The sequence below is a fragment of the Schistocerca americana genome, chromosome 7 (assembly GCF_021461395.2).
Source record: "Schistocerca americana isolate TAMUIC-IGC-003095 chromosome 7, iqSchAmer2.1, whole genome shotgun sequence".
Classification (NCBI taxonomy): Eukaryota; Metazoa; Arthropoda; class Insecta; order Orthoptera; family Acrididae; genus Schistocerca; species Schistocerca americana.
Genome location: NC_060125.1, coordinates 299,778,058 through 299,801,055, shown reverse-complemented (window position 1 = coordinate 299,801,055; position 22,998 = coordinate 299,778,058). Strand labels below are relative to the sequence as shown.

At 43.8% G+C, this 22,998-nt stretch overlaps 1 protein-coding gene across 1 annotated transcript in view; it reads right to left on the bottom strand.

The window, feature by feature from the left end:
- The window catches only part of LOC124621820 (tryptophan 2,3-dioxygenase), a 421,662-nt gene that overhangs the window by 43,788 nt on the left and 354,876 nt on the right, over positions 1-22,998 (bottom strand). The window contains exons 6-7 of the mRNA XM_047147258.1: positions 21,522-21,743; positions 12,994-13,243 (exon numbers count right to left, since the gene is read on the bottom strand). Of these exons, the coding sequence (XP_047003214.1) occupies positions 12,994-13,243; positions 21,522-21,743 (472 nt within the window). The remainder of the gene's footprint in view (positions 1-12,993; positions 13,244-21,521; positions 21,744-22,998) is intronic.

Genomic DNA, 22,998 nt, shown 5'->3' with positions numbered 1-22,998 from the left:
CGTCCAGAATTGCTACAGATTGGCTCGAGAAACATTCTTCTGAGTTTACACACTTTCGCTGGCCACCAAACTCTCCAGACGTGAACCCTATTGAGCGTATCTGTGATGCCTTGCAACTTGCAGTTCAGAATAGGTACCCACCCCTTCGTACCCTAACGTATTCATGGATAGCCCTGCAGGATTCAAGGCGTCAGTTCACTCCAGCACTACTTCAGACGTTAGTCGAGTCCATGCCACGTCGTGTTGCGGTACTTCTGCGTACTCGCGGGGCCCCTACATGATGTTAGGCAGATGTGCTAGTTTCTTTGGCTCTTCAATGTATGTTGTTGTTGTTGTTGTGGTCTTCATTCCTGAGACTGGTTTGATGCAGCTCTCCATGCTACTCTATCCTGTGCAAGCTTTTTCATCTCCCAGTACCTACTGCAGCCTACCTCCTTCTGAATCTGCTTAGTGTATTCATCTCTTGGTCTCCCTCTACGATTTTTAACCTCCACCCTGCCCTCCAGTACTAAATTGGAGATCCATTGATGCCTCAGAACATGTCCTACCAACCGGTCCCTTCTTATAGTCAAGTTGAGCCACAAACTTCTCTTCTCCCCAATTCTATTCAATACCTCCTCATTAGTTATGTGATCTACCCATCTAATCTTCAGCATTCTTCTGTAACACTACATTTCGAAAGCTTCTATTCTCTTCTTGTCTAAACTATTTATCGTCCATGTTTCACTTCCGTACATGGCTACACTCCAGACAAAAACGTTCAGAAACGACTTTCTGCCACTTAAATCAATACTCGATGTTAACAAATTTCTCTTCTTCAGAAACGCTTTCCTGGTCATTGCCAGTCTACATTTTATATCCTCTCTACTTCGACCATCATCAGTTATTTTGCTCCCCAATTAGCAAAACTCCTTTACTACTTTAAGTGTCTCATTTCCTAATCTAATTCCCTCAGCTTCACCCGACTTAATTCGACTACATTCCATTATCCTCGTTTTGCCTTTGTTGATGTTCATCTTATATCCTCCTTTCAACACACTCTCCATTCCGTTCAACTGCTCTTCCAAGTCCTTTGCTGTCTCTGACAGAATTACAATGTCATCGGCGAACCTAAAAGTTTATATTTCTTCTCTATGGATTTTAATACCTACTCCGAACTTTTCTTTTGTTTCCTTTACTGCTTGCTCAATATACACATCGAATAGCATCGGGGAGAGGCTACAGCCCTGTCTCACTCCCTTCCCAACCACTGCTTCCCTTTCATGTCCCTCGACTCTTATAACTGCCATCTGGTTTCTGTACAAATTGTAAATAGCCTTTCGTTCCCTGTATTTTACCCCTGCCACCTTCAGAATTTGAAAGAGAACATTCCAGTGAACGTTGTCAAAAGCTTTCTCTAAGTCTACAAATGCTAGAAACGTAGGTTTGCCTTTCCTTAATCTTCCTTCTAAGATAAGTTGTAGGGTCAGTATTGCCTTACGTGTTCCAACATTTCTACGGAATCCAAAGTGATGTTCCCCAAGGTCGGCTTCTCTCAGTTTTTCCATTCGTCTGTAAGGAATTCGTGTTAGTATTTTGCAGCTGTGACTTATTAAACTGATAGTTGGGTAATTTTCACATGTGTCAACTCCTGCTTTCTTTGGGATTGGAATTATTATATTCTTCTTGAAGTCTGATGGAATAGCGCCTGTCTCATACATCTTGCTCACCAGATGGTAGAGTTTTGTCAGGGCTGGTTCTCCCAAGGCTTTCAGTAGTTCTAATGGAATGTTGTCTACTCCCGGGGCCTTGTTTCGACTTAGGTCTTTCAGTGCTCTGTCAAACTCGTCGCGCAGTATCATATGTTCCATTTCATCTTTTCTCCAAAAGTCTCTTTAATTTTCCTATAGGCAGTATCTATCTTACCCCTAGTGAGATAAGCCTCTACAGCCTTACATTTGTCCTCTAGCCATCCCTGCTCAGCCATTTTGCACTTCCTGTCGATCTCATTTTTGAGACGTTTGTATTCCTTTTTGCCTGCTTCATTTACTGCATTTTTTTATATTTTCTCCTTTCATCAATTAAATTCAATATTTTTTCTGTTACCCAAAGATTTCTACTAGCCCTCGTCTTTTTACCTACTTGATCCTCTGGTGCCTTCACTACTTCATCCCTCAGAGCTACCCACTCTTCTTCTTCTGCACTTCTTTCCCCCATTGCTGTCAATTGTTTCCTTATGCTCTCCCTGAAACTCTGTACAACCTCTGGTTTAGTCAGTCTATCCAGGTCCCATCTCCTTAAATTCTCACCTTTTTGCAGTTTCTTCAGTTTTAATCTATAGTTCATAACCAATAGATTGTGGTCAGAGTCCAAATCTTCCCCTGGAAATGTCTTACAATTTAAAACCTGGTTCCTAAATCTCTGTCTTACCATTATATAACCTATCTGAAACCGTCTAGTATCTCCAGGGTTCTTCCATGTATACAACTTTCTTTCATGATTCTTGAACCAAGTGTTAGGTATGATTAAGTTATGCTTTGCGCAAAATTCTACCAGGCAGCTTCCTCTTTCATTTCTTAGCCCCAATCCATATTCACCTACTACGTTTCCTTCTCTTCCTTTTCCTACTGTCGAATTCCAGTCACCCATGATTATTAAATTTTCGTCTCCCTTCACTACCTGAATAATTTCTTTTATCTCATCATATATTTCATCAATTTCTTCATCATCTGCAGAGCTAGTTGGCATATAAACTTGTACTACTGTAGTAGGCGTGGGCTTCGTGTCTATCTTGGCCACAATAATGCGTTCACTATGCTGTTTGTAGTAGCTTACCCGCCCTCCTATTTTCCTATTCATTATTAAAGCTACTCCTGCATTACCCCTATTTGATTTTGTATTTATAACCCTGTATTCACGTGACCAAAAGTCTTGTTCATCCTGCCACCGAACTTCACTAATTTCCACTATATCTAACTTTAACCTATCCATTTCTCTTTTTAAATTTTCTGACCTACCTGCCCGATTAAGGGATCTGACATTCCACGCTCCGATCCGTAGAATGCCAGTTTTCTTTCTCCTGGTAACGACGTCCTCTTGAGTAGTCCCCGCCCGGAGATCCGAATGGGGGATTATTTTACCTCCGGAATATTTTACCCAAGAGGACGCCATCATCATTTAATCATACAGTAAAGCTGCATGCCCTCGGGAAAAATTCAGTGTATAAGGAATACATTGTACATGTACACTTACGTCTAGGTGGGCGAGACATACATATTGTATCACTGTTGGAATCTTTTGTCAGTTGTCGCTGTTTTTATGATGGTAAAATAAAGTCACATAGTAATATGGTAGCTAGTTGACAGTTCACAAAGATGCTGTTTGTTTTGCAAAGTGGTTAACTGGTTATTTCTACTCTATAGCTATAGTCGGCAGTTTTGCTTGCGTTACAGATAATTTAGTTGTTTATGAAAACTTTGGTTGTTTAGTTTTTACCCGTTCTCATGTATCAGAATGTCAATAAAATTTTCTAGATAATATTTACGGCTGAAGTCTTTCCGTTCATGCGGGTAATTTTGCATGTTCCAATTCTGGAACATGTCAAAGGATAAAAATATAAACAACCTAAGATTGCTCAAATAACTAAACTACCTTTAATTCAAACAAAACCATTGACTAGCTATAACCATTTTGTAAACATACAAGATCGTTCAGAACTATTAACCACCTGTCAAATAACTACATGACTTTATTTTACCATTATAAAAACAGCGGCAATTTACATAAGGATTCATCAATGATACGATATGTATGTGTGGCCCAGATAGACGTAGGTACACGTGTGGAATTAACGCCATATACAAATATCGCAAAAGTAAGTTAAATTTACCAGCTGTAATTTTCGCAGGTGTACTGACGGAGTAGTCCTATTGTAGGGAATATACTAGGGTTGGAACGTAAATAGTGGCAACTATTTATCCACAACCGATACAAAAGAATTACATGTTTGTACCTGTTACTGTCGTTCAAAGTAGTCACCAGTGTTGTGGGGAACCCGGTGCCAGCGATGTGGAAGACTTAGGCATACCGTTAGCAGAACCAGTTCTGTTGATGGTGCGAATTGAGCGGTCTACTGCCTGTCGAATCTCTGGAACAGTTCTGAAGCGAATACCACGAAGTGGTTCCTTCATCTTTGGAATCAAATCAAAGTCACAAGGACTGAAGTCCGGGGAGTATGGTGGATGGTTCAATACTTTCCAGTCCCATCGACCGGACAGAGCAGCCACAACTTGCGCTGTATGCGCCCACATATTGTCGTGCAAAATGTTGGGTGGATTGCGCAGAAAGTGTCGCCGCTTCTTTCGCAAAGCTGGTCGCAGGTGATGCTCCAAAAACGAACAGTAATACTGTGCATTGACGGTCTGCCGTGGAGTAACGTAATGTGTTAGGACAACACCATCACAGTCGCACACGATAATCACCATAACTTTCACCATACTGGGGTCTGACGCACTTTCGACTTTCGCGGCGACCCATAATAACGCCGTTCGTTGGATTGGTGTCTCAGTTTTGGCTCGTACGATGTGGCCCAACTCTCATCCAGTGTTACGATATGGCGTAAGAAAGCCTCTCCTTCGCGCTCATAGCGCTCCAATTGCGTCTGAGCAGCGTCGTAACGAATCCATTTCTGCATTTCCGTCAAGTCATGCGGAACCCATCGTGATGCAGTTTTTCGCATGCCCAGGCGTTCGTTCAGGATGCGAAGCGCAGTCGTGTGCGCTAATCCGGTTTCGTGAGCGAGCTCACGAATAGTATGGCATCGATCAATGTCCACTACCGCGGCAACAGCATGCACTACGTCTTCTAGAGACGCTAGTACGACCTGCCCAATGCATGTCTGCCACAGTTTGCCGACCTTCGTTGAAGGCTTTTACCCAACGTGCCACTGTTCTGTACGGCAATGCCGATTCCCCTCACCCCTCTTGAAGACCTTGATGACACTGTCGTGCTGTACGATCTCTGGCACATTCAGTCTTGATCCAACTTCGTTGTTCCTGTTTCGAAAACATAGAGACACCGTTACGTTAGACCGCTCGCTCTCAAGTGACTGTGTTTCCCTCGATTGTGCGCACGCCGGTGACGTGGGACGGACGAGTCCATTTGCTCGGAGGTAAGGTAGGTATGTGAACATGTGCTATGAGCGACAAGCAGGCCACTGTAGCCGAGCGGTTCTAGGCGCTTCAGTCCGGAACCGCGCTGCTGCTGCGGTCGCAGGTTCGAATCCTGCCTCGGGCACGGTTGTGTGTGATGTCCTTAGGTTAGTTAGGTTTAAGTAGTTCTAGGTCTAGGGGACTGATGACCTCAGATGTTAAGTTCTATAGTGCGTAGACCCATTTGAACCATCAGCGACAATAGTAGATTCCATTGCATAGTGTCTTCACAGCAGCGTTGCCACCAACCTACGTAATAACACTATTAGCAGCTAACTTGGGAGATTCGATTTAAAATGGCATATTACGACATGTTTCGTGCTGCAGGACTAAGTATACAATAAATACTGATTCCGTGTGTTTCAGGCGTGTTTTCCGCATCATGACTTGGGCCTATTCATTCAAGTTTCAGTGAACAGGACTCAGGATGTTTGATTCATCATTCTAGGTGACCAGGTGCTGCCCTTTCTGCTACATCTTCATGGTGAGTATGCTGTGGACTCTCCAGTCTTCCAAGATGACAATAGTCATATTCATGTGGCTACATGCATACGTTCCAGGTAGGATCATCATCCAGGCATGCTGTTGAATCTCATCTGACAGTCTAACCCATCCTCTCTTAATGCCAAACAAAAACTCTGGGACTGTTTGGGCAGTGGGTGGATGTCAAATAGCATCCAAGCAGTTTGGTAGTTATGTTTGATCTAATCATCGACAAGTTGATTCAGATGATATTCCTGAAGAAACGTGGCTACTCTCTTTCTTTGAGGCAATTGTCCAAGCGAGAAGTGGTGATATATGGCGTTAGCATGATGTCTTCGAAGGGTGACTAATTTATTATCTGCTATTCTTACTTTCTTATAGACAGTATCATTGTCAGCAAAAGATCTGAACGTTATGTTCTCTAGTCCTGATGAGCAGTTTACATGCTGTCCATTAACGTTAATGTGACCATCTGTCAAAAGCAGACTTTTGGAATGCAGACTATTGTGGGAGATGCAGGAAGAGTGTTCGTGAAGTTCTAGAAGGTACCGACAGAGATGTGGATCTGTGCCGACAGCCAACAGCGACAAGCTTCTCGATTGAGGGTTCACGGCGTGAACAGCCCTATCAAGATGGTCCTACAGATTCCCCATTGAGTTTAAATTCGGGGAGTTTATTGGCTGGGGGGATACGGTAAACTCATCCTGGTGTTCTTCAAACCATGTACGTACACTGAGAGTTGTGTGACACGTTGCATTGTGCTGCTGGTAGATGCCATTGTGCCGAGGAAAAACAAACTACACTACTCGCCATTAAAATTGCTACACCAAGAACAAATGCAGATGATAAACGGATATTCATTGGACAAATATATTATACTAGAACTGACATGTGATTACATTTTCACGCAGTATAGGTGCATAGATGCTGAGAAATCATTACCCAGAACAACCACCTCTGGCCTTAATAACGGCCTTGATACGCATGGGCATTGAGTCAAACAGAGCTTGGATGGCGTGTACAGGTACAGCTGCCCACGCAGCTTCAAGACGACAACACAGTTCATCAAGAACAGTGACTGGCGTATTGTGACGAGCCAGTTGCTCGGCCACCATTGACCAGACGTTTTCAATTGGTGAGAGATCTGGAGAATGTGCTGGCCAAGGCAGCAGTCGAACATTTTCTGTATCCAGAGAAGCCGGTAAAGTCCTGCAACATGCGGTCGTGCATTATCCTGCTGAAATGTAGGGTTTCTCAGGAATCGAATGAAGAGTAGAGCCACGGGTCGTAACACATCTTAAATGTAACGTCCACTGTTCAAAGTGCCGTCAGTGCGAACAAGAGGTGACCGAGACGCGTAACCAATGGCACCCCATACAATCACGCCGGATGATATGCCAGTATGGCGATGACGAATACACGCTTCGAATGTGCGTTAACCACGATGTCGCCAAATACGGATGCGACCATCATGATGCTGTAAACAGAACCTGGATTCATCCGAAAAAAAGACGTTTTGCCATTCGTGCACCCAGTTTCGTCGTTGAGTACACCATCGCAGGTGCCCCTGTCTGTGATGCAGCGTCAATGGTAACCGCAGCCACGGTCTCCGAGCTGATAGTCCATGGTGCTGCAAACGTCGTCGAACTGTTCGTGCAGATGGTTGTTGTCTTGACTCAGGGGTCGAGACGTGGCTGCACGATCCGTTACAGCCATGAGGATAAGATGCCTGTCATCTCGACTGCTAGTGATACGAGGCCTGTAACGCCGGAAATGAATATCCTCCTATTCTCATCTATTGTACTATAGATTTTTCCTTATTTTGTTACCTGAAGATATAACATTTCTGTGTCTTTGTATATTGTAATTGTTTTACTATTTGTATATATATGCATTTATGTCGATGTATAATTGGTTTGTTTTGTGAATATTATTTGTATTTATACGCTGGGTCTGGCCTAGGGAAAACTATGCTATCGAACGAATACATCGATAGGTCATGTGGAGATCCAAAGTGTTTAGGATCTTTGGTAGTGTTAACTCTGCCGCATGGAGCGCGGGCAGAGAGGGTCTGTCTGGAGTAGTGCAGTGGAGCAGGTGTGTTGTGTGACGCCCCCGCGAGTTGCCGCGCTTTCGGGTTGGGCAGCATGTAATTGCGCTCGACTTGCTATGATAGTTTCTGACGCGGTGTCGCGGACGGGAAGCATTAGCTGGCGCACATCAAGAGCCCGTTTCACCTGGTGACCGTGTCGAGAAGAAGGCGCGCCAACATCCAGCTTATGTAACAGCGACGGCCGACAATGAGTGACTGTCGCCACCTCCTCGATCGACGGCTTCAAACCTTCAATCAACCAACAAGGAAGACTGGAAGCACGTAAAGTTTTAGAACTGTATGGCAGACCTCAGCTTTTCAAACTGTTCAAATCACAAAATTACAGCAACGTAGCATGAACCTTTGTTGCTCATTGTCCCAATTGCATTACCAAGCAGGGTCCCTTCCTTTTCTGGAATGAACCCGAGTGTCGTTGAAATTCAAACGCCAGCATCATTCGATTTCACTGCTTTAATTTCAAAGTTCAGTTAAGGTATTCATAGCTGGCTACAATATTTAGATTACACAAGCACAAATTAAGAGTGCGAGTTTTGTTACCGTATTTTAGCTTACCTGTGACTGCAGCTCAGCTTGGTACGTACTAAATTTTACTGTTGTTAATTGTTCAGAATCATTTAATTCAAGATCAAAGTTAAATCTCTTATTTCTAAATTGCGTAGATTCAAGTAGCTTTTGAAATGATTGTTGAGGTAGTCCAAGACTAACCGTATTTTACTGAATTTCGATGTGCTTCAGAAAGAAAGCTCACTATTAACTTCAGTCACTAAATTAACTTTCAATTTTCCGGGTTTATTAATTCTTTTGCTAAATTAAGTCGGAGTGTAGTGAAATTTATTACTTCTGACAAACTTTCAGTTTTAACACTACACGTGTCAACCTTCAGTTGCCACGCTTCTAGTACTAATTATATGTGTAATAACCTTTCTTCTTCAGTTACTATAGTAATTGTCCTTAGGAATGGCGACCGTAATATCCCCCAAATCTCAAATATCTAATTACCGCTAGTTAACGTAACGGCCGCACATTTACTTTCTTCATTAACTTTACCCCTTTTCAAAATTAATTTCCACCAGTTTCATTGGCATTTTTCCTTTCATTTGGATGTAACCCTTTCATCCCTCTTTACCGACAGATTAACTTCGGTGACGATTGCTTTTCCCAAATTTCCATTAGGTACACGCGGTTTAATTTTTCACTGTCATTAAGGTCGATAAGTGAGTGGGAGGTTACAGGCCGTTGGGATCCAGCACGGCGTTCCGTATTACCCTCCTGAACCCACCGATTCCATATTCTGGTAACAGTCATTGGCTGTAGACCAATGCGAGCAGCAATGTCACGATGCGATAAACCGCAATCGCGATAGGCCACAATCCGACCTTTATCAAAGTCGGAAACGTGATGGTACGCATTTCTCATCCTTACACGAGGCATCACAACAACGTTCCACCAGGCAACGCCGGTCAACTGCTGTTTGTGTATGAGAAATCGGTTGGAAACTTTCCTCATGTCAGCACGTTGTAGGTGTCGCCACCGGCGCCAACCTTGTGTGAATGCTCTGAAAATCTAATCATTTGCATATCACAGCATCTTCTTCCTGTCGGTTAAATTTCGCGTCTGCAGCACGTCATCTTCGTGGTGTAGCAATTTTAATGGCCAGTAGTGTACATTTAGGGACGGACATGGATACATTCTTGTGTTGATCCATTGTGCTCCCAGAATGACGAGAACCCCAAGGGTATGCCACAACAGCATTTCCCAGACCATAAGGCTCCTTCTTACAGCCTGGATCCTTCCGACGATTGTTGCAGGGTGTTCGCTTTCAGATGTTTTAAGTCGACGGAGGATGAAACTTGATTCATCTGAAAAAGCCACCTGTCGCCACTCAGTGGACGTCCAGCTGCTGTAACGGCGTGCGAATTCCAGCCTTCGTCGTCAATGAGCAGCAATCAGGATGGGTGCATGAACCAGGCGGCTGCTGCAGCGGCCCACACGCAGCAACGTTTGCTGAACCGACATTGACGATACACTGTTGGTAGCCCCTTGGTTCATCTCGGCTGTTAGCTTCTCAAAAGTTGTACGTCTATTAACCCAAGCACATATCCGTAGCCATTGTCCACCCCATTTATCTATGACCCGTGGTGCACCACAGTTGGCACGGTGCTGGTTTTGGATGCACGGTATACTTTGACCGTATCGGCACGCTAACAGTCTTCTAGTCAGACGCATAATTTCATAGGTTTTTTTGTATGACTGTAGTGTTGCTAAACTCGATACTGTAGTATAGTGTCAAGTAGCATTCGGAAATATAGTTTACCTGAACTATTCGTTTCTATTTCATTCCTGGGTTTTGGAGATTATCCGTTCTTTGGAAGATGTACAACACAAAATATTCGAACAGCTCACGAAGACTGGACAAATTAAGCACAAGTGGCGTGGGTTCATGTTACTGGACGTCACATACCATATTATCGATCTTCTGAAGCATTTAAATTCTCAATTTCTGCCTTAGAGAGGCCTCGTAGAGCTGGGAGGTAAAAATAAGGGCATCCCGTCGACGACAAGTTCATTAGGGACGGAGCACAAGCTCGGATTAGGGAGGGATAAGGAAGGAAATCCGCTGTATCATTTTCAAAAAAACCATTCCGGATATGCCATAAGCCGTTTAAAGAAACCACGGAAAACCTAAATTCGGATGGCCAGACAGGGAACTGAACCACCGTCTCCCCGAAAGCAATATCTTACCAATGCACCATCTTACTCTGTTTATAGAGATGGAAATATCAAGAAATTATCTCAGATTGCCTGTCTTCATTCCTAAACGTTTCATAGCATGGTATTTTATAGATGATTCAATCAAGAGCCGGCCGAAGTGGCCGTGCGGTTAAAGGCGCTGCAGTCTGGAACCGCAAGACCGCTACGGTCACAGGTTCGAGTCCTGCCTCGGGCATGGATGTTTGTGATGTCCTTAGGTTAGTTAGGTTTAACTAGTTCTAAGTTCTAGGGGACTAATGACCTCAGCAGTTGAGTCCCATAGTGCTCAGAGCCATTTTTGATTCAATCAAGAAAGGAACACAGAATGGTAACATGAGGTGCCTATTACTCGAATTCTTGTAGATAGCTATTTCTACAGTTACTCTTGATGACGTAGAATATTTACTCCATTATGGACACAGTTTTCAGAAATCAGTTACTGTTCAAAAACGGCGTTTAAATTTCATAGAAAATGCAATAAGGAAACTGGACGTATAAATTCGTTGCTCAGAGTTAGTATGGCTGCTGTGCTTTAATTTGATCATTTACTCAGAGAGCTAAAGCCGCAAAATTATACTAAACGAAATTTTCAAAACAGGTTAGTCACATCTACTTCAAAACTCGTTCAGCCTCACAGAAAAAGTTTTAACCGATGATACCACGTATGTTCCACATCAAAACGAAACAACAAACGAAACTAAGGGTGGAATATTTCCACAAAACTCCATCAGGTTGTTCTAAGGCAAATGGAAAGTTAGGCAGTGCAAGGCGCAGAGTGTTGATGAGGTAATGATATGAGCATAAAACAGAAAGGTCATTATGTGGAATTCTGGACAAAGGCAGAAATTTACATCATCGTCCTGATGTATTGCTATCGGACGTGTCGACAAAGCAGACACCACTGGTGGTACAGCGGCCATCTAGAATACGTTATTACGAGAAGTCAGGACTTCATCCGACTACAGGCATTGAAATAAATCAGTTGTGAACGATGGAAATTTGTGTCGGAGCGGGACTCGAACTCAAATGTTCCACTTCTCTAGAAGAGTTGCCCTAACCGTCTCGGCCATCTGGACACGCATCCCGTCCGACCTAAATTCTCAACCTGTCACGCGCAAGTAGCGCCCTCTCCAATAGCCAAGGACTCATAGTATTTGCTAAGTACCGCAGGGGTTCGAAGATGTGGTGGCATCCGCACGGGAAGTTTCTAGATCCTCGCTTTTAACATATGTATAAAGTGACTCTAGATACTTTCAGTGCGTATGCACCGTATCAGATATAGATTGAATCGACTAAAACTTGGATCGCAAATGTTGCTGAAATGCAAACTGCTGTTGATGTGCGGTTTTCACTGAATGGATTGGTATTCAGGGGCTTGTATTGCTAGCCAATCAACATGAACATGTCGACGTTTTCTGCATTGGTAAATCCCATCGTCCACTCACGACCTACTGCTTGGACTGTCACACACCAACTGACTAGCAAGTCGCAGTGCACACAAGCACATTGTAAGCAAGCATAAGAACATCGTACCCAGTAACTACGCAGGTTGAACGGCACGAACAAATGTCTGTGAGGAAACTTTTCAAAATACAATACCTCGTAAACGACTCCCACTAGAATCCTGCAACAACCACCACTTATTTCTAATTCACCCTATTTTTAGTTTGTTAATGTCAATAGGCATTGTCCCATTAAAAAAGTGTATGTTTGCACCAAAAATATACTTACTGATAATTATTACAATCTGTTGAGTGGCTGACAATCCCATCTGTGAAAACCGCAAATAGACTGCAGTTTCCATTTCCGCAATATTGGCGGTGCAAGGTTTAGGTGATTCATCCTGTATGTGGATATCAGTGAGGACGGCTCTAGATACTTTCAGTGCGGATGCATCATGTCTGCTACGAGCAGTGGGGTTGATGGATGGGGGCGCTACTTGCGTGTGACAGGTTGATAATTTGGGTAGTACAGGAAGCGTGTCGGTATGGCCGAGATGGTATAGGCAATCGTTCTAGAGAAGCGCAACCTCGCGAGTTCGAGTCCTGGTCCATCACAAATTTTCAACGTTCACCACCGATTTATTTCAATGCTTGTAAGCGGTTAAGTCCTGATTTCTCTTAAAAACGTGATGTATTGCTGGTTCAGTATCCCATGTTGGTGGAGTGATCTTGTTGTTGACGCTGTGTCACTTAACCTTTCCTGCTAAATAAATAGCATCACCATTATCTGCTTCACCTTCGTAATGGAATGCATATAAGACGATCATATCTTTCGTAAAGGACCCTTTGTGTAATATAATCTTAAGTGCAAAGTACTATAAATCTTACAGCAACTGGTACGCGTATTGAGACTGGCACAGATTCTTGACGTGGCTCAGGTTTCAAAGATAAGAATTTTTAAAGTTAAAAGAAGTATTTCTGCTAGAATGAATATGTTTCTCGACGTAATTCTCACATCTCCATTTGGTGATGAGGGAATCGATGTCCATGAGGAGCATAAGCAGCTGATGAGGTTGACTGAAGCGTGGCTCGTCTCTGTAGAAGGTAATCATGATGGCGCCTTGTAGGGCTTTGTGGGAGAACCGCCTTTCTCCCCGTGCAACTAGGGCAGCATGCATAGCAGGGTCGAAGATTGACTCGAACACATCTTTTCGCCGTTCGTAATCGAGGAGGCGCTGGTTCCGGATGACGTCAACTTCTTCTTCCTGCAATGGTTAAACATCGTAAAAGTGACAGTTCTAGAAAACGAAAGGGGGAAGATTAGAATTTAATTTCTCGTAGACTTCTTAGTAATTAGACACGCTAGGAAACTACCTAGGTGCTCACATGAAGTGATTTAAGAAAACATGAATTCTAATGTGAATGTAGGTTCTCTCGGCGTAAGCTGTTGGTGAAAAGCTCTAGGGTTTCAAACCAGATGGCAGTGTTAGAACACCGCGACGTTTCGACAAGTGTCACACTCGTCATCTTCTGGCGAAGTGTCGAGATATGAGGATGCTGCGATATTTATACTAGTGGGGTGGCACATAGAGGGGGCACCCCATGCGCAGTGACCTGTTTTCGTCCAAAGAGCTGGGCTAGTTCATTCGTTTGTTCGGCAGGGGAGACCGATAAGTGTTTTCCACCTTTCGACTGGTCAACGATGGTAGAATCGAGGCGCACGCCCTGCAATCTTTGTCAAACGATTTTACAGAAAGTATTGGCTCGTGTAAATAAAACAACGTTCGTTGCTGTCGCATCATTTCAACTTCAAGGTATTGTTTAGTGATAAATAGACAACACTATTTAAGTTACTTTGACAACTGACAGACTACAGTTTAAATAAGTTAAGCTTAAATGCGTTGTCTAATAATACAGAAGTAATGTGATGTACTATGCCGTGTTCGGACAAATATGTAATAAAACAAATTTATACTTAAATATACTGATCATCGACATAGAAGCCTAACAGTTGTAAGTAGGCTGTTTAGGTTTTTATGTTGGTAAGGCCACGTAGCGCTCTGTATGAAAATCACTGACTGTGCTGTGTGCAGTCTGTGGCTGATTTGCATTGTTGGAATATTTGCTATTAGTAGTGTTGAGCAGTTGGATGTGAACAGCGCGTAGCGTTGCGCAGTTGGAGGTGAGCCGCCAGCAGTGGTGAATGTGGGGAGAGAGATGGCAGAATTTTGAGAGCGGACGATATATATATCAGTAGTTAGTGCCTTCAGGAGTTAGAATCTTTATTTAGCTGGCAGTATTGGCGCTCGCTGTATTGCAGTAGTTCGAGTAACGAAGATTTTTAGGAGGTAAGTGTTGTTTTCGTCGTCGCCGGCGAATGCTGGTTTACAAATCACTTGTCAATGTGGACGGCACTCTTGGTGCTTCGACATCTTCTGGTAAGGGTAAAAAGAACGAAGTAAGGGGAGTAGGTAAAACTTCTCAATTTGTTCTTATTCATGGACCTACTTTATTTTGTGGTGCGAAGTTAAATTTTTCTTTAATGAAAGTTTCTTCTTCTTCCAGTTTGGGTAACGGATGGATAACAGTTGCTTTCGTTGCTTGTAACAATGCAAGAGAGCCGGTTTGGAATCCTTTGAAACTCGTGAAATCTTGGCTTACCGTACTATACCTGTTTCTGAGATTATTACTGCTAGTGAGGGTTCGTACCTTCTTCCGCACGGGAGTTTGTCTTTGTCTTGTCGTATTGTTAGTCAGGGCCATTCTTTTGTAGGGATTATTGAAAGTGAGATTGCGTTGCGCTAAAAATATTGTGTGTAAGCTTAGTGTTGTTCAGAATAAGGAAAAAAAAGAAATCTCTGAGCACGTTCAGTTTTGCTCAGCTGTTTGAAAATCAAATAACGTAGAGGTTTTTCAGCACAGTAATCTATAAATTTCTAAGGGGATGTTTCACATTGATACGATTTCGACAACTGAGTTACACGAAAAACAAAAATTAGCGGAATAATATTAAATAGGCTACAAGATTTTAGCCAACTGTACAAGGACCAAACAGTATAATGTTTTTAACCCTTAAATACAGGAAATCCCCTACTACACGGCATGATTGCAACCCTTTAAGCCACAACCACCGGGATGGCGCTGAAATGTCTGTCAATTGGTAAGGATATGGATAACGGTACCTATACACAGGAAATGCCATGAAATCAGATCGGAACACTTTCGTTACCGGCGGTGAGAAGTATTCCACAGCAGGATGCCTGGTTCGCCAGTCGTTCTTGTCAGCTTTTAGTTCAAATTCTTTAGGGTCAAAACTACAAAAATACTAGAGGAGCCTAAATTCAGCATTCTATGTCAGGTCAAAGCAGTCCCTTACTTAGGGAATGAGGGTAGGGGAGCAGATCCAGGAATCCTGCACAGCCGCTAATAAAAAAAGTCCCAATGGAAGTTTGCCACCGTCCCCCTTCGATCTGTTACGAAGTGCCAAGTGTGTATCTGTGTCTTATGGATGACGGTGATGAGTGCTTTTACGGCACAGGATTGAATCTGTTGTAGGTAAAGGGTAGAGAGACGGTGAAACCCAGAGCTGGTTTATAACCTACTCCTCTCGAATAGCACCAAGGGCGCCTCCATGCTTGATGTCCAAAGCCGATGGTCGATCATCATCAACAGTGTCATATGACCTCACAGCAGAGGGGTTTTGAATTTAATCCAGGACACTGTCGTTAAGACGTGATCAGGAACTTTACGCCCCCATCTCTCCTCCCCTTGTGGGCTAAATATTGGCACAGAAAATGTTCCATAGCAGGATACGAACCGGTTTACTTCCGAGCCAACAGTATTCTACAATAAGGTACTAATAACCAGAAAGAAGTAATGAACAACTCACATTTTAAAGTACGTGTGTACTCGTAATTGACGGCCGGTGTTGCCGTGCGGTTCTAGGTGCTTCAGTCTGGAACCGCGTGACCGCTACGGTCGCAGGTTAGAATCCTGCCTCGGGCATGGATGTGTGTGATGTCCTTAGGTTAGTTAGGTTTAAGTAGTTCTAAGTTCTAGGGGACTGATGACCACAGATGTTAAGTCCCATAGTGCTCAGAGCCATTTGAACCATTTTTTTACTCGTAATTCCAATTTCAATGAAAGCAGGTGCTGACAGGTGTGAAAATAACCGAACTATTAGATTAATAAGACTTGGTTGCAAAATACGAGTACTAACACGAATTATGTACAGAAGAATGGAAGAACTGGTAGAAGCCGACATCAGCGGAGATCATTTTGCATTCCGGAGAAATGTGGAACAAGCGAGGCAATACTGACCCTACGACTAAGGCTAAGGAAAGCAAACCTATGTTTACAGCATTCAAACCTACATTTATAGCATTTGTAGCAGTGTGCGATTTGTGCTTTTACCAGTGGGGGGGGGGGGGGATGTCTTACGGGGTTAGTATAATTATAGTTAAAGATTATTTACAAAATCATCTACATACATGTATACGAGGGGTATTCAAAAAGTAAAGGCACATTTGTGAAAAGCTGTACTTATTCTAATGATAGAAAACTGAAACATGCGTTATTTTTCTACGTAACCTCCCTGGACTTCAATGCAGTTTTCCCGACGTTTTACGAGTTTTTTTATTTCATCAGAAAATACGTTTATCGGTAGCATCTGTAACCAATTTTGCACCGCATGACGTCTTCATCACTTTCAAATCTTCTTCCCTGTAGTGCTTCCGTTAAGGGTCCAAACATGTGAAAATCGCTTGGAACCAGGTCTGGACTGTATGGTGGATGTTCCAGAAACTCTAATCTCAACTCCTGTATTGCGTCGGCTGTCCGTTTGGGAGAATGTGGGCGAGCGTTATCTTGTTGCAGGATCACACCTCTTCACAGTTTTCCACGACGTTTGGATCTGATTGCAGGTTAAAGTTTCGTACGTAACACATCACATCCACCATACAATACAGAGCTGGCTCTAAAGCCTCGTTTCGCTGGGGCGACGTCTTGCAACATTGTGGCATACTACGGAAACGTGGCGTGCGTCGTCTTGTCATTTAGTTCTAGATGTTTTGAAATGCTTAACTACTGCAAATAACTTTTTCAAAATTAATAAGCAAACATATTAATAGTAAACTTCCAGTGTTCGGTACCATAAATTTAAATTATATGTAAAGTTTTACTAGAGTGCTTAGGAAATAAACATCCCAGGTTGAGATGCATAAACTAAAACCAGAGAAGGGGATGGTCTGATGCAGAGGGGGGGGGGGGGGGGGAACCCCCCCCCCCCCCCCCCCCAACTCCACCTGCAAATCGCACACTGACAACGTTGAAACTCTGAAGGTAGAAGAGGTAAAATACACGCAGTGAAAGGTTATTTACAACTTGTACAGAAACCAGATGGCAGTTATGAGTCGAAGGGCATGAACGGGAAGCAGTGGCTGAAAAGAGAGTGAGACAGGGTTGTAGCCTATCCCCGATGTTATTCAATCTGTACATTGAACAAGTAGCAAAGGAAACCAATGGAAAATTTGGAGTGGAATTAAAGTTCATGGGAAGAAAGAAAAACCTTGAGATTTGCCGATGACATTGTAATTCTGTCAGAGACAGCAAAGTCCTTGGAAGAGCAGTTGAACGGAATGGACAGTGTCTTGAAAGGAGGATATAAGACGAACATCAACAAAAGCAAAACAAGGATGATGGAATGTAGTCGAATTAAATGAGGTGATGCTAAGGAAATTAGAGTAGGAAACGAAACCTTAAAGTAGTAGACGGGTTTTGCTATCTGGACAGCAAAATAACTGATGATGGCCGAAGCAGAGAGGATATAAAATGTAGACGGCGCAAGAAGAGAAATTTCTGCCATCGAATATACATACATCAAAAATAGTTTTGCATCAGCTCGTTTCCGAGAGTTCCGGAACAGAAAATTGGAATAGAGATCAACATAAACATCATTTTCGCCCTTTTTATTGCTCGTGAAAACCACACATTGCATGTTGCACCACCATACAGCGAGACTTTCAGATGTGCATACATTGGTACCTCTAATACCCAGTTGCATGTGCTCTTGCATTGATGCATGCCTATATTCGCCGTGGCATACTACCCACAAGTTCATCAAGGCACTGTGGGCCCATATTGTCCTACACCTCAACGGCGATTCGGCGTAGATCCCTCAGAGTGGTTGGTGTCACGTCGTCCATAAACAGCCCTTTTCAATCTATCCCAGGCATGTTAGATAGGGTTCATGTCTGGAGAACATGCTGGCCGCTCTAATGGAGCGATGTCGTTATCCTGAAGGAAGTCATTCACAAGATGTGCGCGATGGGGGCGCGAATTGTCGTCCATGAAGACGAATGCCTCGCCAATATGCTGCCAATGTGGTTGCACTATCGGTCGGAGGATGGCATTCACGTATCGTATAGCCGTTACGACGCCTTCCATGACCACCAGCGGCGTACGTCGGCCGCACATAATGCCACCCCAAAACAGCAGGGACCTCCACCTTGCTGCTCTCACTGGACAGTGTGTCTAAGGCGTTCAGCCTGACCGGGTTGCCTCAAAACACGTCTCCGACGACTGCGCGGTTGAAGGCATATGCGACACTCATCGGTGTGATGCCAATCCTGGGTGGTCCATTCGGCTTGTTGTTGGCCCATCTGTACCGCGCTGCATAGTGTCGTGGTTGCAAAGATGGACCTCGCCACGGACGTCGGGAGTGAAATTGCGCATCATGCAGCCTATTGCGCACAGTTTGAGCCGTAACATGTCGTCCTGTGGCTGCACGAAAAGCATTATTCAACATGGTGGCGTTGTTGTCAGGGCTCTTCCGAGCCATAATCCACAGGCAGCGGTCATCCACTGCAGTAGTAGCCCTTGCGCGGTCTGAGCGAGGCTTGTCACCGACAGTTCCTGTCCATCTGTATCTTCTCCATGTCCGAACAACATCGCTTTGGTTCACTCCGGAACGCCTGGACGTTTCCCTTGTTGAGAGCCCTTTCTGGTACAAAGTAATAATGCGGACGCAAAATGAACCGCGGTTTTGACGGTCCAGGCATGGTTGAACTACAGTCAACACGAGCAGTCTACCTCCTTCCTGGTGGAATGACTGGAATTGATCGACTGTCGGACCCCCTCCGTCTAATAGGCGCTGCTCATGCATGGTTGTTTACATCTTTGGGCAGGTTTACTGACATCTCTGAACAGTCAACGGGACTTTGTCTGTCATGCAATATCCACAGTCAACATCTATCTTCAGGAGTTCTGGGGATGGGGGTGATGCAAAAGTTCTTTTGTTGTGTGTAGATTTAAGTGTTAGGAAGTCTTTCCTGAAGGTTTTTGTCTGGAGTGTAGCCACGTATGGAAGTGAAACATGGACGATAAACAGTTTAAACGAGAAGAGAATAGAAGCTTTCTAAATGTGGTGCTACAGAAGAATGCTGAAGATTAGATGAGTCGATCATGTAACTAACGAGGAAGTACTGAACAGAACTGGAAAGAAAAGAAATTTGTGGCACAACTTGACCAAAAGATGGGATCAGTTGATAGGACACACAAGGGATCGCCAAATTAGTATTGGAGGGAGTGTGGAGGGTAAAAATCGTAGAGGGAGACCAAGAAGTGAATACAGTAAACAGATTCAGAAGAATGTATGTTGCAGTAGTTATACAGACTTAAAGAGGCTTGCACAGGATAGAGTAGCGTGGAGAGCTGCATCAAACCAGTCTGCGGACTGAATACCACAACAACAAAAAGTTTAGATTTTCAAAGAGTGCATTCCACTGAACATCGTCAAAAATATTTTTCAGCGCGAACTTTCCAACATTTCTACAGAGAGTGATGTACAGCTCACAGTTATGTGAAACAGCGTAAGAAGAAGAGAAGTAAAAAGCCCCTAACCGACAGGATCTGGAGATGAGTGACACGCCTTGCCAATGAGACTCGACAGGAATATTTGCTGTCTGTTAACGCCGGTCCATCTGACCAGTTTCTGAGCGAACAATTTGAAGGGAACTGTGTGCGACGGACACTTGGAGTCGGGTACCTCGCCAAAGACCATTACTCGTGGCGGCACGTAAAGCTACACGTTATCAGTAGGCCAAACAACACAGACACTTGGCAGTAGTTGAATGGACAAATATACTTTGACCCAACGAGTTGCGAGTTTGTCTCTTTTCAATGACGCAAAGTGTCAAGTGCACCAATGGCTCATTGATGTGTTTAGCCCACAGTGTGAGCGAGAGTGTAGTTCAGGCTAGAGGTGGTTCTGTAAGGTTGCAGTGGTACTTTTCGTGTCCTGACGTGGTCCCACTCATTCAGTTTAGCTTGAGTATGAAGTGCTGTAGGATGTTGGCCCGCCCGGTTAGCCGTGCGGTCTAACGCACGGCTTTCCGGGCGGGAAGGAGCGCCTGGTCCCAGGCACGAATCCACCCGGCGGACTTGAGTCGAGGTCCGGTGAGCCGGCCAGTGTGTGGATGGTTTTCAGGCGGTTTTCCATCTGCCACGGCGAATGCGGGCTGGTTCCCCTAATTCCGACTCAGCTCCACTATATCGGTGATTGCTGGGCAAACAAGTTCTCCTCGTACGCGTACACCACCATTATTCTACCACGCAAACATAGAGGTTACAATTGTCTGGTGTGAGACGTTCCCGAACCGCACATTAGCGCTGGTTTCGGTGTGGGGCGGCGGAGGTGTGAAGTGGACTGCGTTAGTCGTAGTGGGGTTGTGGACCAGTGCGGCTGCGGCGGAGACGGGGCCTCTCTGTTGTTTCTAGGCCCCCGGTTCTCATACAATACCATATAATACTGTAGGATGTTTATTTTCAACAGTCTTGATAATCAAATGTTTCCGTATCTTCTGCATCCTCACAATGAATGTGCTGTAGACACTCCCGTCTTTTAAGATGATAACAGCTGTGTTCAACGGGCTGCAGGCATCCGACCCTGACTTAAAGAAAATCAGGCCTCTATTATACAGTAGGCTACATCAACTGACTCGCTAAATAATCGAATCTTAATGACATAGAAAATGACTGTAACTATGCGGAACATAAGGTGAAATGGACCAATCGACATCTATGCAGTTTCGTAGCTCTATGGTATCTAATCATCAGTATGTGACTTGAGCTGGATACCTGAAGAACCTTGTGGACTCGACACTAAGCTGAATTGAGGCCGTTATCAAGCTTAGAGGTCGAGTTATACGTTATTGGTGTTGACTTTTGAGGTGACAGATTTTTTGGTCGAGTGTGGTCACCTGAAATATTAGTTAAACTAATTGACATAGACGTAAACGAGCTGTACTACCTTTTGGATTGCTTTTGGCAGCTTCCGATAATTCTTCAGACATCTTTCCGTCAGGCTAAAATACTGAAATACTGTCAGCTAGTTACTGCATGCATGTCGTTCGGTGTATTTACGTTAACTGCCGACATTAAAGAGAAAATTATGAATTTGATCTTCAAGTTACAAGGCCCAAGTAGCCTCCGTACCGAGAAGAATTAAGGATCAATGTGAGGATTGCGATCTTATTTCAGTATTACCTCTGCTGCTTTCCGCTGCTGCTCCAGAAGTATCTCGACGGTTCTCCTGTACTTTCCCCAGAAGTTGAAGCCCTCTGCCTCCAGACCGGGAGTGCGTTCCAGCCAGCGCTGGACCAGCTGCGCAAGTGAGGGTTCCTTCTCTGACTTCTCGATGGCCTTGATGGCTTCTGGGTCGTGTCCGAACACCCTGGAGTACTTCTGGTTGTATTTCACTCTGTGTTCCTGCAACATAGCCATTGCCATTGATATCTCTATCGTAAGGAGCGACACTATGTGCAGAGATCAACCCTCTATGGGGTGTATGTATTACACTTCACAAAATGGACATCGTCGACAGTCAAGAAATGATCAGAACAAACCATTAACTAGCACCATGAAAAATGGCGCACCACAGTGATCGCAAAAGTTCACACCATTAAGATTGAAGGCGAACTCCTTGGGAGTTACAAACAATGCAGGACGTTCAGCAATATGTTCACTCTTAAAGAATGCATATAGTATCATATTTGTGTAACGGGGAGAAAAGAACTGATGGAATGTGATGGCATGTAACCGAATGAGAAACAGTCTGTCGTGGAGCTTATCGTGAAACTGGTTACCCTGTAAGGCTTAGCTGGAGATTGTTGTTGTTGTTGTTGTTGTGGTCTTCAGTCCAGAGACTGGTTTGATGCAGCTCTCCGTGCTACTCTATCTTGTGCAAGCTTCTTCATCTCCCAGTACCTACTGTAACCTACATCCTTCTGAATCTGTTTAGTGTATTCATCTCTTGGTCTCCATCTACGATTTTTATCCTCCGCACTGCCCTCCAATACTAAATTGGTGATCCCTTGGTGCCTCAGAATATGTCCTACCAAGCGATCCCTTCTTCTAGTCAAGTTGTGCCACAAATTTCTCTTCTCCCCAATTCTATTCAATACCTCCTCATTAGTTATGTGATGTACCCACCTAACCTTCAGCATTCTTCTGTAGCACCACATTTCGAAAGCTTCTATTCTCATTTTGTCTAAACTATTTATCGTCCACGTTTCACTTCCATACATGGCCACACTCCATACAAATACTTTCAGAAACGACTTCCTGATACTTAAATCTATACTCGATGTTAACAAATTTCTCTTCTTCAGAAACGCTTTTCTTGTCATTGCTAGTCTACATTTTCTATCCTCTCTACTTCGACCATCATCAGTTATTTTGCTCCCCTAATAGCAAAACTCCGTTACTACTTTAAGTGTCTTAGCTGGAGATAGTGCGATAATATGTTATTCTATGAACGGAAAAAACACATCCAGAGGCTGAATTTGTCCAGTGGTTCAAGATGGTATGAACTTCCGTGCTCTAGGGGTGTAAGATTTTTATATGCAGACCAGAAATCAGGCAAAAGCAAGTTATTTTAACCATCTATCGGCCAAAAGCAGTGGTCATACCATATTTGTTGTTATTTTATGCTCCTTTTCCCCACTGAAAGTACCAGAGGTTG